The following is a 16,598-nucleotide window of genomic DNA, read 5'->3' on the forward strand; positions in this document are numbered from 1 at the left end:
TCATGTCTGCCACACTAAATACTATTATGGCTTTCTATATATATGTAAAGAATTATATATATATATATATATATGGAAAACCAGATGAGGAATTTATAAAGAGCTCCCTGGAAGAAGGCACAAAAAATTTAATAATGATTATCAGAAACTGGTAATTGTTTCCCAAAGCACTTACTCCAAACTTTTTTTTTCTGCCCTTCCCTTAGTAAACAACTTAGACTTTCTACCTAGCTAAGTAGATAATTTAACTTAATTCACTCTTCCTCACCCCACCAGAAAGTTCCTTAACATCAACAATCATCTTTTCCTTCCCTCTCATTTCAGGGAAAAAAACATTCCTTCATATTTGTACCTGGCACACCATTCATTCAGCCTCAAAAATTCATCTCTTCTTGCCTAATTTAGTAGTACGTTTCTCCCCAAATGTTTTCTTGTAATATTACGGTTTCAATTTGTGCACATAACTGGATCTTCCCCAATACTCAACCAACACACTCAAGTCTTTACACTGTAAAAACATGATCTTCCTTCAACTCTTGCCACATACCAGCTACTGTCTATTTTTCTTTTTTAATCAAATTTCTAAAGGAATTAATAATCACTGATAATACCTTCCTTCTTAGGAAATTTCTTGAAAGAACTGAAAACATTCTTTTATTGTCAGGCTTTGAAGCCAGACATGCTTGGATTGGAGTCTTCACTTTACCACTTCTTACAGGTTACCAATCTCCCAGTGCTTCAATTTTCTCATGTGTAAAAAAGGGAATCATAACAGTATCTAAACATCTCCAAGTCTGGGAGGATTACATAAATAAACACAAGTAAAACACATAAAATCATTAAGGATACAAGGAAAGCACTTAACAGATATTATTATTCTCTCTGTTTTTCCTCTAATTCTCCCTCTAATTGTTCCCTAAACAATTAGTGCAGACTTCTGTTTACAAGGTGGTGAGCTAAGCCCACTAATATATCTTCTCCTTTCATAAATCTCACTGAAATTCCTAGGAAAAAATATAAATAGGAAAAATTGTCTTTAGTAGCACTGGAAAACTAAGGAAGATACAATCAAGAGATCAAAATCTTGAAAGAATTCCTAAAGGTTAAGAAGAGTTTCTGGGAATTCCTTGGTGGTCCAGTGGTTAGGACTCAGTGCTTTCACTACTGGAGGCCTGGGTTCAATCCTTGGTCATGGAATTAAGATTCCACAAGCCACATACATAACATGACCCCCTCCAAAAAAAAGATAGGTTCAGATTAATGGAAAAGCCAACGTCAAAAGCCTGCGACTGAACACGTACAAAGGACAGAGCTACCTGAGAGGTTGCTGAATTGCGCCATGTGGGTTCCAATAAACTCTGAAGCCTAGATAGAAAGAAGGCCAAGGGCTATAGGGTAGGAGGGGAATCCTGGGGAACCATGCCGGTGTCTACCAGAAGAGCTGTCCGCAGCCATTATCATGGAGAAGGTATTAGAAATCAGCCTGTTAACTGAAGTGCAGGAATTGCATAGTAGGTCTTATAACCTAAGAAGAAGGTAGTAGGGAGAGAGCAGTATCCCAGCTCACTCAGAGCGCTGCAATAAACAGAGGGAAAACCAACCTGGTAAAGCAGTGAAATCTCCTACAAGTTCTGTGCTTCCATTCTAACTGTTTCTGCTTAACTAATGCTAAATAAAGCCCTAACTGAAGGAAGGCAGCCTAAGACTTCCTGGCAAAGGATGGGAACAAACCAACAAGTTGGAAGAACACCCCCGACTCCAAGTCTAGAATTTATGAAATGTTCAAAGAGCATTTATCCTAAGCTTCACCTGGCTTAAGTTTGTGCTTACAGCACAGCCCAAGGACCACTACACCACACTCTGCTTAGGGGAGGCCTGTGCTTCTTATGATTAGTTCTCAGCTGGGAAACAAGGTCTGCCTTTGGATCACGGTCAGCTCGCAAATTCTGGAGAGGAAAGCCTCATGAGAACTGGAAACAGAGCACACAAAATGACTGAGAAAGCTCTTTAATCTACCCTTTCTAGTCTTTTTTTTGTGTGTGTTTTCAGGAACCTCCATACTGTTCTACATAGTGGCTTTTAAAAATTAAAATTCCCACCAACAGTGGAGGAGGGTTCCTAGTCTTTCTAGTCTCCAAATAGACAGAAATGCAAAGTCTGTAGACCAAAAATAAGGACAAAGGTCAGCACTCTGAGCAAATGGGTTTCCTGGTGAGAGAGATTTTATAGCTGGAACAATTTTAATTAGTACTCCCAGATATATGTAAAAGAATACTGTATCAAACAGGAACAAAGTGCTATGAAAAAAGAAGCTCAAGAAAAACAGGATTCTTTGAGACAAAAACAAAATTACTGAAATACAAAAATATGAAAAGCAGCAGAATGGACGTTGATGAATAAAGTACTGGAAAGCCCCTGTAACATTCTCTCTGAATACAGAATCGTAAGACAAAATGACGGAAATTAGGAAAGACTGTCAGAGCAATTCAACACTGGATAAGAATAAATAGCTCAATGTAACTGTATAGAAAACACCAATAGATACATTTAGGATAAATCTGGGATTTCAAATTAAGTAATCTGCTCAAAGAGCAATGCAATCACATCAAAAGGACATGAGAATTACCCTGAAGGGATTCCTGACGGTAAAGAATTACAACACACTGAACAATAGAAGAATTTATGAGCTCATAGTATTTTTTTTAAAGGGAGATGCTCTCACAGAAAAATGTTAATTTATTAGAATTATGAAATCACTACACTGATTTTAAAGCCACTAAGTGAATGTATCTTCATATGATCTCAAAGTGTCACTCTCAGATTACTTATTAATGATAAAGGGAAAAAGGTTCCCTTATAGTGAAGAGAGCTGGTGGTCACTATCTTCACCAAGTAATCTAAACATATCAACAGCTGGTAACTTCATTATGTACCAATTTATATGATGTAATATACCAATATTACCAATGCAGTATTCTGCCAAATATATTTACTCTAAATCAAAATAAGGAAACTATCAGATCAATTCAAAACGTGGAACAGTCTACAAGACAATATTATACTCTTAAAAATACATGTTATGAAAGATGAGAAAAAGCCAAGAGGACTTGTTCTAAACTAACGAGACCCAAGAGAAAAATCAAATGCAGCGAGTGTCCCTAGAATATGTCCTGGACTAGAAAAAAAAAAAAGGACATTAAGAAACACATTTGGGGACAACTGGGAACATTTTTAAATTTTATATTAGATATTCTTAAAAGAGTGTTGTTTTTGCTAGGTGTAAAAATGGAATTGTGGTCGTGTATGAGAATGACCTTATTCTTAGAAGATATATGCTGAGTTATTTAGGGTGAAAGTAGCATGTTGTATACAGGCAATTCTCAAATAGTTCAGCAAAGACACACACACACACACACACACACAGGTCTATTTAAAGACAATTTTAAAAATGTAGCAAAATTGTTAATTAGTGCCCTATCAAAGCACATACAGCTTTCACTGTACTGTTCATTGAACTAAAAAGTTTGAAAACTTTCTAAATAAAAAAAGCAAAACAAGGGAAAAATTTTTCACTTCACAGTCTGTGTTCATATGTATTAGAAACTAGCAAGTGTTTCAGGTAAAGAGCCAGACAATAAACATTTAGGCTTTGTTGGCCATATGATCTTTGTTGCCACTACTCAAATTTACTTTTGTAGTGCAAAGGCAGCCACTATAGGCAATATATAGACAAATGAGCATGACTGTATTCCAATGCCACTTTATTTACAAAAATAGGTGATGGATCAAATTTGGTCCACAGATCAGTCTTCCAACTCCTAATATACATGATGAGACTTTAAAACAATGCATGGGTACCTAATGCTCTTTCTTTCATCTTTTATAAGTTCATGGTTTTTCAGGGAAAAATTCATACCCCCTAAGACCATGCTGTCTCCTTTGCTTCTACACCTTTCTGTTTGGTAATCTACTTCAAGTACTAATTTTAACAGAATGACTCCCACCTATAACACCCGCTTGATATCTCTCAGGCCAGAGTTCTAAGAGATATCAAGGCAGGTGTTATATTTCCATTATATATTTCATGAACATTTTCACATGAATGGCACGCCTGAAGGTCAAGTTCAATGTCAAAATAAAAATTAGTCCCTTTTTCCTCATGGCAACCTCCACTTCAACAATTCTGTCAATAATTCTACCACCTACTTAACCATTTAGGCTCAAAACTGGGCGACTGCTTGAGCAGGAAGAGCTAATATTAATATAGCAGGCCTGAGACTGCCTATGCTCAGAAAGCCCCGCTTGCAAGGTTGACCCATGGCTGGAACCTCAGAACTTGTACTTCAGAAGGGTTTCTACCATCCCCAGAACTACTGAAGTGGCTCACTGTGCCCCAACAGTTTGTGCAAATAATGCTGTTTATCCTGTAACACCAGTGTTCTCTCTGGGAATCTGGAATCTAGGAATAGGCAGCTCGAGGGTGCCTACAGGACCAGGCCCCAGTAAAAACTCTGGGCACTCCAGTCTCTAAGGACCTACCCAGGTAGACAACACTTCTCAGTTCAGTGTTGGAGGAATTAAGTTTCTCAGGCAGCTTCACTGGGAGAGGACTCCTGGAAATGTGCACCTGACTTCCTCAGACTTTGCTCTGCACACCTTTCCCCTTTGATGATTTTGCCTCATACCGTGATATGTCATAAATCATAGTGCTGAATGTTACTATATGATGAGCGCCATGTGTCCTGCTAGCGAATCACCACATCCTTAGGTAATCCTGGGAATTCCTGACACTTCATTTTCTCTTTCACCTAGATGTCAATCATCTGCAAGCTCTTCTTGATTCAACATCTATTATCTCACTTCTCATTCAGTTTTTCCTCTCCATTTCCACTGTTACTGTCCTATTTAATTTTAGATTACTACACACTGATCTTTTATAACTTTCTATTTCTCCACTTAGCTTCTTAGAATGTTATTCTGATAAGTTCATTTCTTAGTTCTAAAATCTTCAGTGGTAATTTTATTTTGCCCTAGGACAAAATCCAAAATCCTAAGCCTGGAATGTATAACCAATCATTGGTTAAGGGAGTCGCTTAAGTGAAACCACTCAGTCGTGTCCGACTCTTTGCGACCCCATGGACAGTAGCCAACCAGGCTCCTCCGTCCATGGGATTTTCCAGTCAAGAATATTGGAGTGGGTTGCCATTTCCTTCTCCAGGGGATCTTTCCGACCCAGGGATCAAACCCAGGTCTCCCGCATTGTAGGCAGATGCTTTACTGTCTGAGCCACCAGGGAAGTCGCCAACCTTTGGTTGGCTCCTAACTATTTCAAACTTATTTTCTACCATATGACACAACATCCTCTCCACCTTACCCAAACCAATGCCTGCTGATTCCCAAGTCATTCTCTCCAGACTTTAGCCAACAGTGTAAAACCATCACCACCACTCCCCACACCAGCATGAACAGTGTCCAACCATCAAACACCACTCCCTACACCTGCATAAATCCATCGAGTCTAAGTTCCAGTGTCACCTCCTATATGAAGCCTTCCTGTATAATTCTAGCTAGAAATAACCATTCCTTTTTTCTGAATTTAATAGGATTTTAGCTGTTTCTTTCTAATGACACTTATCTTACATTCCTACACTCCAGAACCTTTTTCCTTCAGAGCATGGTCTATTTCAGATAAACTTTTGTATCTCCCTACAGAGCCATGCCACCACTGACTCACGCTTCCACCACAGACTCCTGGACACTCACGGGCAAGTCTGGGTCAGTCCCTTGTGGGGTCACTGCTCCTTTCTCCTGGGTCCTGGTGTGCACAAGGTTCTGTGTGTGCCCTCCCAGAGTCTGTTTCCCCAGTCCTGTGTCAGTTCTGGTGGCTTTATGGTAGGGTAATGACGACCTCCTCCAAAAGGGCTTATGAATGGACTGGAATGCAAAAGTAGCAAGTCAAGAAACACCTGGAGTAACAGGCAAAATTTGGCCTTGAAGTACAGAATGAAGCAGGGCAAAGGCTAATAGAGTTTTGCCAAGAGAACTCACTGGTCATTGCAAACAACCTCTTCCAACAACACAAGAGAAGACTCTACACATGGACATCACCAGATGGTCAATACCAAATCAGACTGATTATATTTTTTGCAGCCAAAAATGGAGAACCTCTATACAGTCAGCAAAAACATGACCAGGAGCTGACTGTGGCTCAGAACATGAACTCTTTATTGCCAAATTCAGACTTAAATTGAAGAAAGTAGGGAAAACGACTAGACCATTCAAGTATGACCCAAATCAAATCCCTTATGACTATACAGTGAAAAGTGACAAATAGACTCAAGGGATTAGATCTGACAGAGTGCCTGAAGAATTATGGACAGAGGTTCATGACATTGTACAGGAGGCAGTGATCAAGACCACCGCCAAGAAAAAGAAAGTCAAAATGGTTGTCTAGGAAGGCCTTACAAACAGCTACGAAAAGAAGAGAAGTGAAAGGCAAAGGAAAAAAGGAAAGATATACCCATTTGAATGCAGAGTTCCCAAGAATAGCAAGCAGAGATAAGAAAGCCTTCCTCAGCGATCAGTGCAAAGAAATAGAGGAAAATAACAGAATGGGAAAGACTAGAGATCTCTTCAAGAAAATTAGAGATACCAAGGGAACATTTCATGCAAAGATGGGCACAGTAAAGGACAGAAATGGTATGGACCTAACAGAAGCAGAAGATGTTAAAAAAAAAGGTGGCAAAAATACGCAGAAGAACTGTACAAAAAAGAGCTTCAAGACCCAGATAATCACGATGGTGTGATCACCAACCTAGAGCCAGACATCCTGGAATGCGAAGTCAAATGGGCCTTAGGAAGCATCACTATGAACAAAGCTAGTGGAGGTGATGGAATTCCAGTTGAGCTATTTCAAATCCTAAAAGATGATGCTGTGAAAGTGCTATACTCAATATGCCAGCAAATTTGAAAAACTCAGCAGTGGCCACAGGACTGGAAAAGGGCAGTTTTCATTCCAATCCCAAAGAAAGGTGATGCCAAACAACGCTCAAACTACTGCACAATTGCACTCATCTCACACACTAGCAAAATAATGCTCAAAATTCTCCAAGCCAGGCTTCAGCAATACGTGAACTATGAACTTCCCAATGTTCAAGCTGGATTTAGAAAAGGCAGAGGAACCAGAGATCAAATTGCCAGCATCTGCTGGATCATGGAAAAAGCAAGAGAGTTCCAGAAAAACACCTACTTCTGCTTCACTGACTATGCCAAAGCCTTTGACTGTGTGGATCACAATAAACTGTGGAAAATTCTGAAAGAGATGGGAATACCAGACCATCTGACCTGCCTCGTGAGAAATCTGTATGCAGGTCAGGAAGCAACAGTTAGTACTGGACATGGAACAACAGACTGGTTCCAAATTGGGAAAGGAGTACATCAAGGCTGTATATTGTCAGCCTGCTTATTTAGCTTACATGCAGAGTACATCATGAGAAACGCTGGGCTGGAGGAAGCAGAAGCTGGAATCAAGATTGCTAGGAGAAATATCAATAACCTCAGATATGCAGATGACATCACCCTTATGGCAGAAAGTGAAGAAGAACTAAAGAGCCTCTTGATGAAACGGAAAGAGGAGAGTGAAAAAGTTGGCTTAAAGCTCAACATTCAGAAAACTAAGTTCATGGCATCTGGTCCCATCACTTCATGGCAAATAGATGAGGAAACAAAAGAAACAGGGATAGACTCTATTTTGGGGGGCTCCAAAATCACTGCAGATGATGACTGCAGCCATGAAATTAAAAGATGCTTGCTCCTTGGAAGAAAAGTTATGACCAACCTAGATAGAATGTTAAAAACTAGAGACATTACTTTGCCAACAAATGCCTACCTAGTCAACACTATGGTTTTTCCAGTAGTCATGTATGGATGTGCGAGTTGGAGTGTAAAGAAAGCTGAGCAGTGAAGAATTGATGCTTTTAAACTGTGGTGTTGGAGAAGACTCTTGAGATTCCCTTGGATTGCCCAACCAGTCCATCCTAAATAATCAGTCCTGAATATTCATTGGAAGGACTGATGCTGAAGATGAAACTCCAGTACTTTGGCCACCTGACGTGAAGAACTGACTCATTTGAAAAGACCCTGATGCTGGGAAAGACTGAAGGTGGGAGGAGAAGTGGACGACAGAGGATGAGATGGTTGGATGGCATCACCGACTCAATGGACATGAGTTTGGTTAAACTCCGGGAGTTAGTGAAGGACAGGGAGGCCTGGCGTGCTACAGTCCATGGGGTCGCAAAGAGTCAGACTCAACTGAGCAACTGAACTGAACAGAACCATGAAATTTTATGAGCTGCTTAAGTATTTGTTGAATGAAAAGATGTATGAAAAATTAAAATGCAATCAGATGAATATGTGCTTCAAATGTTCAAACTAAAGAAGGAAATATATTATTAGAAATGATGCTACAAATTGAAATCAGGTATGGCTGAAATAGTACTATTGTCATTCAAGAGCCATACTGTACATTTAACTATATTTCTAGAGCATCTGTAGCAAGGTACTGTGCTTAGTCCTATGCAAGATACAAGAATTAAATAAGCTTCAATGGATTGGTCTTGAATCTAACGCTATCTATAAATCTATAATATTATTTACAAAAAAAGTGAGTGAAATTCCTAAGAAACTTTAAAAAAGTTTTATAATACAATCCACATGGTAGGACTTGACCCTATACCCTATATTATGACTTAGTCATAATAATAAAGGTATAAGAAATCACAATTTTTTCAAAGATATAAAATACTAAAAACCAAATAAATTTAAACAGTTTCTAATTTATAAAGTTTAGCATATTTAGGAGGATGAATAATATACCCTGCCTGTATCCCATCAAACAAAAAATAATAATAAAACGGTATCAACTTTTTTAAATGCAGTGGAAATAGTGGATTTTTACTTTTTTAAAAATTATCACTGAAACTGGAGAAAAAGGAACTACTCTTTTATAAGCAAAGACACTTAAAAATTTTTTCTACATACAATTTTAGCCTTTTTTGTTCCACACATTATAAAAACTGTCTCCACTCTTAGATAAAACATAAGACAGAATAAATTAATTTCAAGTCAGATACACTACCTCCAACAACGATGTTCACCATTTCTTCTACAATGCTCTGTACAATGTCCTGTGGCTTTTCCTCACAGTCATGGTTTTCTCCATCATATAATATATCATTTTTAGACAATGCTTTAAAAGAGAAAAAAATTTAAGAAAATATCATTTTAGCTTTTTGGAAATTTTTACTAAACATTTATAATGGAAAAAATCTAAGAAATTAAGAATAAAAGAAAAAATCAAATAGATATATGAAAGTAGATGCAATTATTCTTTAAATCTTCAATATTTTAACCAAACCATATTTTTAAATGTTTTATAATTTCAAGTCAACTTCAAAAATGATTCATTTGACAAGCTATTAATATTAATTATTCAACTTCAAGTTTTCTAGAAGATTAATCCTTTAGATTAATCCTATAGATTACATAATCCTTTAAAAATAAAAAAATTTTAAAGTATTCTGAAGGAAACATTTCTAACATGTCCCACATGCTAATCAAATAATATTAAATGTAATTAAATCTTGTTTTGATTAATGAGGCCCACCAATAACAACAAGCTTATTACTGTGCTCTAATGTAACAAGGTCACTGAAGAAACAGAGACAAGGCTATCTGGGCCCTTCCTTACTATTTCTTCCCCAACAGACTCCACATATCCAATTTAGTTTTATTAATACTAAATTTAATAAGTAAAAAAGAATTCATCCCTCAATTTAACAGTAATTGAAAACAGATATAACTGCCAATCAGAAATTCTGAACACACAAGAAACTAATAAAACTTGATATAACTGGTGAGCCTGTAAAGACTATTGCAGATAAAAATAGGATTTCCACTGGGTTTTCTGAAATGCTGAAAATATCTCCGGAAGGCTCAACCAGCACTTTATGATGCTTTGGGAACTGGGATCCTGTTCTGGGAGCCACTGCCCTATACCAAATGGCCTCAGACCGCATGCGAGCCGACAGTGCTACTGTCTACATTCCCTGATCTCCACTCACCCTACGATAAAGAACCACTACTTATAACTCTGGCTTCCAGAAGTCCGTTCTTCCTACTGTTCACTGCTCCTAATCTACTGTTTGCTGCATTCTGCAAAATACTGAATGTCACAGAAGAAATTTGATAAATAAGCATGTCAAGTCAATAACTTTACAAAAAATTCAATACAACAGCATTTAGATTCTTCCGTGGAGTAAAAACATAAATGTCTTGAGAGATAATCTTTCCATCACTCTTAAGGTGTGTGTTTCTGCACTCTACTTGGCTAAAATTATTACCAAGAGTCTAAAAAGTAATAGTTTCAATGTAACTAAATATAGTCACTAAATTTTGCACAAAATGATTAGTGAATCAGAAGTCAATTCTCTTTTAAGTCATTTGACAGAAATAGATTAAAGTAATATTTATTACACATGGGAAACCATTGCAGAAGTTAACTGTTATGGCCGAAGTCACATAGCCAGGAAGTGTCAGAGATGTGATTCAAAGCAGGTGACCCCACTCCAGAGCATGCACTCTGAACCAATGGCTCACAGGCAAAATTTTCATTTATATAGCTATGGGGAGAAAAACACCTTTAAATTCAAAGTAATCACAATATGATGCAGGAATTATGTTGTATTTGTAGCTCTGCATCCTGAAAGCACCTACAGTGGTGTCTACTACACAGTAGGTGCTTCCATTCCTTGGGTCTCAGCCTATGTTGTTTTTTCCGTTAGAAAACTTCCTAAATTTTCTAGCCAGTCAACTCCTACCTTTACCTGAACAAGATCCAGCTAAAACATCACTTTCTCTACAAAAGTACCTCCTAACTTTCCTCGACAGAATTATCTCATGCATGTCACCTGCAGGGTATAACTCATTTATACATGCCTGACCTTCCAGGCAGATGATGGATACCCTAAGAGCAATGGCTACACCTTTATCAGCTTTTTAACTCCAGTTCCTAGCACAGTGCCTGGGACATAGTATGTGAAATCAATGTGTGCTGAATGCATGGATGAAGAAATAGAAGAATAAATAAGTTGCAGCTTTCTTATAGATCAGCTCTTTGAATCAGTCCCTTTATAAGCTTACAGTGAAAGAAGGGGAAATTTTATCAAGGGCAGACTAGAAAAACATAAATCATATTATAGGCAGTGTGGATTCACTATTAGCATGAGTACTGAGAATGCTTGGTTTACCAAAAGTGTCCCTTTTAAAATAAACACTAAATAAAGCACGAGAGAGTAAAAAGCCACTTATTCACGCCACTGCCAATGTTCATGCCACAGTTACAGAAAAGATGTGGTTTAAAAAAGTCAAGAGCTGAAAATATACTATAGAAGATTTTCCTCAAAGGCAAGTAAAAACAGAATTCAGATGAACTGTAACTAAACCCTAACCATCCTAACTCTATTGGAAAGGTAACAATTTCCATCATTTTTTGACACCAAGCTAAGGAGGGATGAAGGGAAGAAACTCACTGCCTGGCAATTTTATAGAATAGCTAAAGCTGAGAACAATGTTTGAGAGGAAAACTGATTGCATGTGATTATTTTTAGAGAAAATTTGTAATATAAATAAATATAGTTTAATTTTTGTAATCTTGTAACCTTTTTCTTATAAATAAGTATACTTAGAAAAAACACTGCCAGAGAATATCTAAATATCATTGACTATTACATGTCAGGATTTAAAAATAAGTATTTTTATATGTCAGGTGGTTACTCAAAAGATTTCTTTTCATATTTAATTTCAGTACTCTTTTGACAACAGTATTTTGTGAATTTAAAATGATGTCCTAAAATTCTCAGTCACATTCCAGAAAACCTTACAAATAAATAGGTCTCCTGTTTGCTATAAACTAATTTTAAGAAACCTGAAGTGCCTACATAACATGCTCACAGACATTTATGACCCTCTTTAGCAACATATCTCCTCCAAACCCATCTGTAAATCATCCTGCTTGTGAGATACTAATGAATGCATAATATCACTAATAGATGTTGTATGGGCTGAAGTAAAATTAACTTTACCGACTAGGCTGGAAGAAGTCCACAGTTACCACAATGTGTCCGATATGCATTAGGTCATATTACTCTTTTCACATTTCTTTACCAGAATTGCCTTCCTACATTCTTCCCTTAATACACACTCCATGCCACCCACCCCGACCCCCCCGCAAACCCTTTCTCAAAAAGATTACTTTCAGCTGCAGTTGCCTGATCGGCTTCAGTCTGTTCATTTTCTGCACTGGAAATATCAGATCCATTTTCAGGCTCTGTATCATCCTGAAGGCTTTTATCCACATCATTTGCCTGGGGATCAAGGTCCCCTTCATGTTCTTGGGGTATGTGATCAACAGTCTGAGGTGGCAAGTATCTGAGTTGAGGTGATTCAGGCTCATGATGGCTTACTGGAGACTGCAACAGATGGTGGTGCTGTCGATGCCTTTCTTTTTCCATTTGTTTGGCTTCCTGCAACTACAAAGAAAGAAAATAATTTCCTGTATTTGGCAATAAGAACAGAGATGGACGTCTTTCACTGTGTCCTCTTGTCAGTATTTTTGGTGTTTAAATGATGTAAATGTATTACTTAAAAGAAAAAACAATTTAAAAAAAAATAACCTTAGGATGATAACTAGATTGTTGCCAACAGAAAAGCAGACTTACCTAAAAGCAAATAAAAGTTTCACTAAGGGAGGAAAAAAGTAGACAGGGAAATAAAATACACACACATTCATTTTTACTTATATATACAGAAACAAAACCTAGACATATATATAAGAAGCTAGTAATAATGGTTATCTATAGGGGACAGAAGTTAGGAAAAGTGGAGGGAACTTTTCAGTGAATACCTTTATGTAGTATGTTCTTCTGTCACCTTGTCAAATGTATTAAAAATAATAAAATTACAATGAATAAATAAAATGGCAGTAAGTACTTAAATGCCTCTGACCAATCAGTCATTTAAAGAATGAAAAAACTATCTATAAATGTTCCAGTTTTATTTTAGGAGACCTGTCGTTTTTATGTATATAATACCACATGTAAAATTGGCTCCCTTACAGGATGCTAAACACAGTAATTATCAAGATCACAGGGTTTCATTTTTTAGCACTTTATTGCTTTTAGACACATCTCTTTTGGTCTTCATGACCTAATAAGAAACATTCTCACAGAATTAATTTCCACAAAGATAAATACTTTACAGTGTCAAATATGAACATTTCATACTCCTAGTAACATTCCAGGTTATGTGTATCATAAAACTAAAAAAGAGAGAATATGTGTGTGTATATATATATATTCTTTTTTTCTTTTTGATTCACTTTGTTGTACAGCAGAAATTAACATAACATGTGAAGCAACTATATTCCAATAAAAATTAATTTAAAAAATTAAAAATTCTAGTTTATGTGGAAATATCAGAATTAGTTATATGAATTTATAAAGTTGAATTAAAATATTTTAATGCTCAAAAGGTAGTAAGAGACTTATAATCTACATCATCTAACTCCCTTGTTTTACAGATAAGGAAACTGATGGGCATGACGAGTTGCACACACAATCAGAAGAGACTTCTCAAACCAAAGCTTTAGCCCATTTATGAGAAAGTCAATTTCCAAATTAACAGCGAGGAACCTATGACCTGCAGTCCAATTTCACCCTCAGCCTAACCTCAGCTAATTTGTACCATGGTTTAGTAGGGCAAGCACATGTTTTGGAACTACAGACAAGAACAGTATTGAATTCTAGCTTTTTTCTACTTATCCTAGACTTGTATAAACTCTAGAAACGTTCCTGAAAATAACCTTTAAACATTTTCTATATACTCTCACACTTTCTAGAGCAGGATTTCTCACTATCAGTACTACTGACATTTGGATCAGATAATCCTTTGTTATATGTGAGTGGGGTTGGGATGGGGTGGACACTGGCTGCTGTACTGAACTGAGTTTAGCAACATCCCAGTCCATGACAGGTCATGACTCACCCCAGCAAGTGTCTCAAATGTGGCTTTGGGCACCTCCAGTTGAAGACGACCACTCTAGAGAAAGAAACTAGCATTTTCTCCTTTCAAATTTTAGAACTGAACACTTTATAGTGATTTTATTTGGAAAGGCGAGGAAAAGTTATCAGTAGTATATATAAATGAATTACATATCCAGCTTAGAATATTTTAGCATATGTGGAAAATCACTCTGTCCCCCCTTTAATTTTCACTCTCTTCCCTTTCCTACTTTTCTCTAATTATCCATAGCACAGAAGTAAATATGTTTCATGACTTGACACATGTTCATAGCCTTTATCATAATTCAGTTATATATTTGTGTGATTATTTAAGACTCACTTTTCCCTCTATGTTTCACAGATTTTAAGATCTTTGAGAGTAATGGTCATTCAGTGCTGGTTTTGTCCAGCACTGTATAACTGAGAACAAGAACAGTGCCAAGAACATAAAGAGAAAACAGCATAATCTGCTGATTGAGTCATTAAAAAGTGATAAAGTTAGTCTCATTCTTTTTTTTTATATAAATTTATTTATTTTAATTGGAGGCTAATTACTTTACAATATTGTAGTGGTTCTTCAAAAAGCAGCAAAACTATTTTTTGTGGTTGTAAAATATGAGCAATAATCCAATGCTAATAATCTAAAACACAGGAAGAGTGACTGAATAGACTATGGTACATCCTTGAGTACTATACCATCTGTCAAAAAGAATGAGGAAGTTCTTTAAGGACAGACATGGAATGCTTTCCAGGAAATACTGCTGCCTGAAAAAAGTAAAGTATGAAAGAGTATCCAGAGCAGTGTGGAAGCCAGTCTTCCTAGGACGGCCACCAACCATCTCCATTTCCGACCCTCTCTTCCCAGTAGAGTTTCCTCCCACACCAGGCCAGGGTGGTTTCGGTGATAGTTCAGACCATGAGACAGACAATGTATAATGGCTTCTGCCTTGTTTCTCTTTCTTCTCATTCTCTAGCCCAGTAAAGGCTTTAAATAACCCCATCCCCAGTTAATACTGTGATCCACACAGCCAACTAACTGCAACCTCTTGTGAAATCCAAGCCACAGCCACCAGCTAAGACACTCGGGTTCTGGACCCTCAGAAACTTTAAGAGATGAGCAGCTAAACTATGAGGTTTAAGCAGCTGAAGTTTGGGGTGATCTGCTATGCAGTGATAGATAACTAATACAGCATGCTACCTTTCATGTAAGAAAGGTGATATGAAACCATACATACATGTGCTCTCTTGTGCTCAAGAAATGCAGAAGGATAAACCAAAAACCATAGAGATGAGCTACATACAAGAGGTGGAAAGGCAGGAGGGAGAGGACTGGCATGATAAGAATGAGAATACCTTTTGTAGATCTCTAACTCTTAAGGCACGGTAGGGTTTAATTTACTTAAAAAATAAGCAAGCAATTAAACCAGAACGTGAGGGGTATTGAAATGGAAAACAGGCAGTAATAAATGAACTTAACTGTATTATAAAGTAATAACATTATCCCATTGAAGAGTATGGAGAAGAGAAGAACTAACCTAAGTAACTCTGGGAACCATTCTAAATGGATAGATACTATAAGGCTGAAGACAAAAAAAAAAAAAAAAAAACAAATATAAATGTTATAATGTACCCAGTAAATTTGCTTCTCACAGTGGAATGAGTCAGCAATTCAAAAACTATCGTATGTATGTAATAGGCCTGAACAAATAATGTATCACAGAAAATGAAAGCCTTTTATCTCACTGTATAGAGAGAAGAAGTCACAAATAAAGAGAGGAGGCTGCAATGAACCCTGTGGTATTGGAATCAGAAGTATCAGTATGAACACATAAGTTTTAATATATACGGATGGGTAGTCACATACAGATGTGGGGGAGGTAGGGAAGGGCGGGTAGTTAGTATGCACACATATATTTCCTAGTTCAATCCACTGAGAGGGAAGCAATAACAACCCAGCTGCAATGAACACACCTAGCACTCAGACTTTGGTTCCTATTACCATTCAAAGGAGCCAGGGCTCCCTGTTTATGTGTCTACTACTCCAGACGTAAAGCAGAAAAAATTCAAAATGAGCCTGGAATATCCTGAGATTCCAGAAGTACTCAAAAAAGGACATGGGCTTGTCAAAAAGGACAGAAGGCCAAAGCTGGAATATTTGGGGCAACAAAATAATAACAGAATTAGATTAGAAACCACAGAATAAACACCCGTGAATACGGACTGATAGAAATTAAAAACTGAATGAAAAAATACAAAAGGAGAATTAACTCTGGTTAATAAATATATAAGGAGAGAGAAACAAAAACCTGTACCAGGATAACACTGCAGTAATAACAGTTGCCAACAAGATCTACTGAGGGATACTCAAACTGGGTGTGGGGGAGTGTGAAAGAATCTCCAAGATATTTATTAAATGTAAAAGAATAAATTTTCAGTACAGGAACCTGGAAGATACCACTTTAAGCAAGTAATCAGGGTTAC

At 37.1% G+C, this 16,598-nt stretch overlaps 1 protein-coding gene across 3 annotated transcripts in view; it reads right to left on the reverse strand.

Moving 5' to 3' along the window:
* ARFGEF1 (ADP ribosylation factor guanine nucleotide exchange factor 1) overlaps positions 1-16,598 on the reverse strand; it is a 135,786-nt gene that overhangs the window by 61,991 nt on the left and 57,197 nt on the right. For all 3 annotated transcript variants that reach the window (XM_061438897.1, XM_061438899.1, XM_061438900.1), the window contains 2 exons: positions 12,311-12,587; positions 9,137-9,247 (listed from right to left, as the gene is read on the reverse strand). In XM_061438897.1, coding sequence (XP_061294881.1) covers positions 9,137-9,247; positions 12,311-12,587 — 388 coding nt within the window. The remainder of the gene's footprint in view (positions 1-9,136; positions 9,248-12,310; positions 12,588-16,598) is intronic.

Source organism: Bos javanicus, chromosome 14 (genome assembly GCF_032452875.1).
Source record: "Bos javanicus breed banteng chromosome 14, ARS-OSU_banteng_1.0, whole genome shotgun sequence".
Taxonomy (NCBI): Eukaryota; Metazoa; Chordata; class Mammalia; order Artiodactyla; family Bovidae; genus Bos; species Bos javanicus.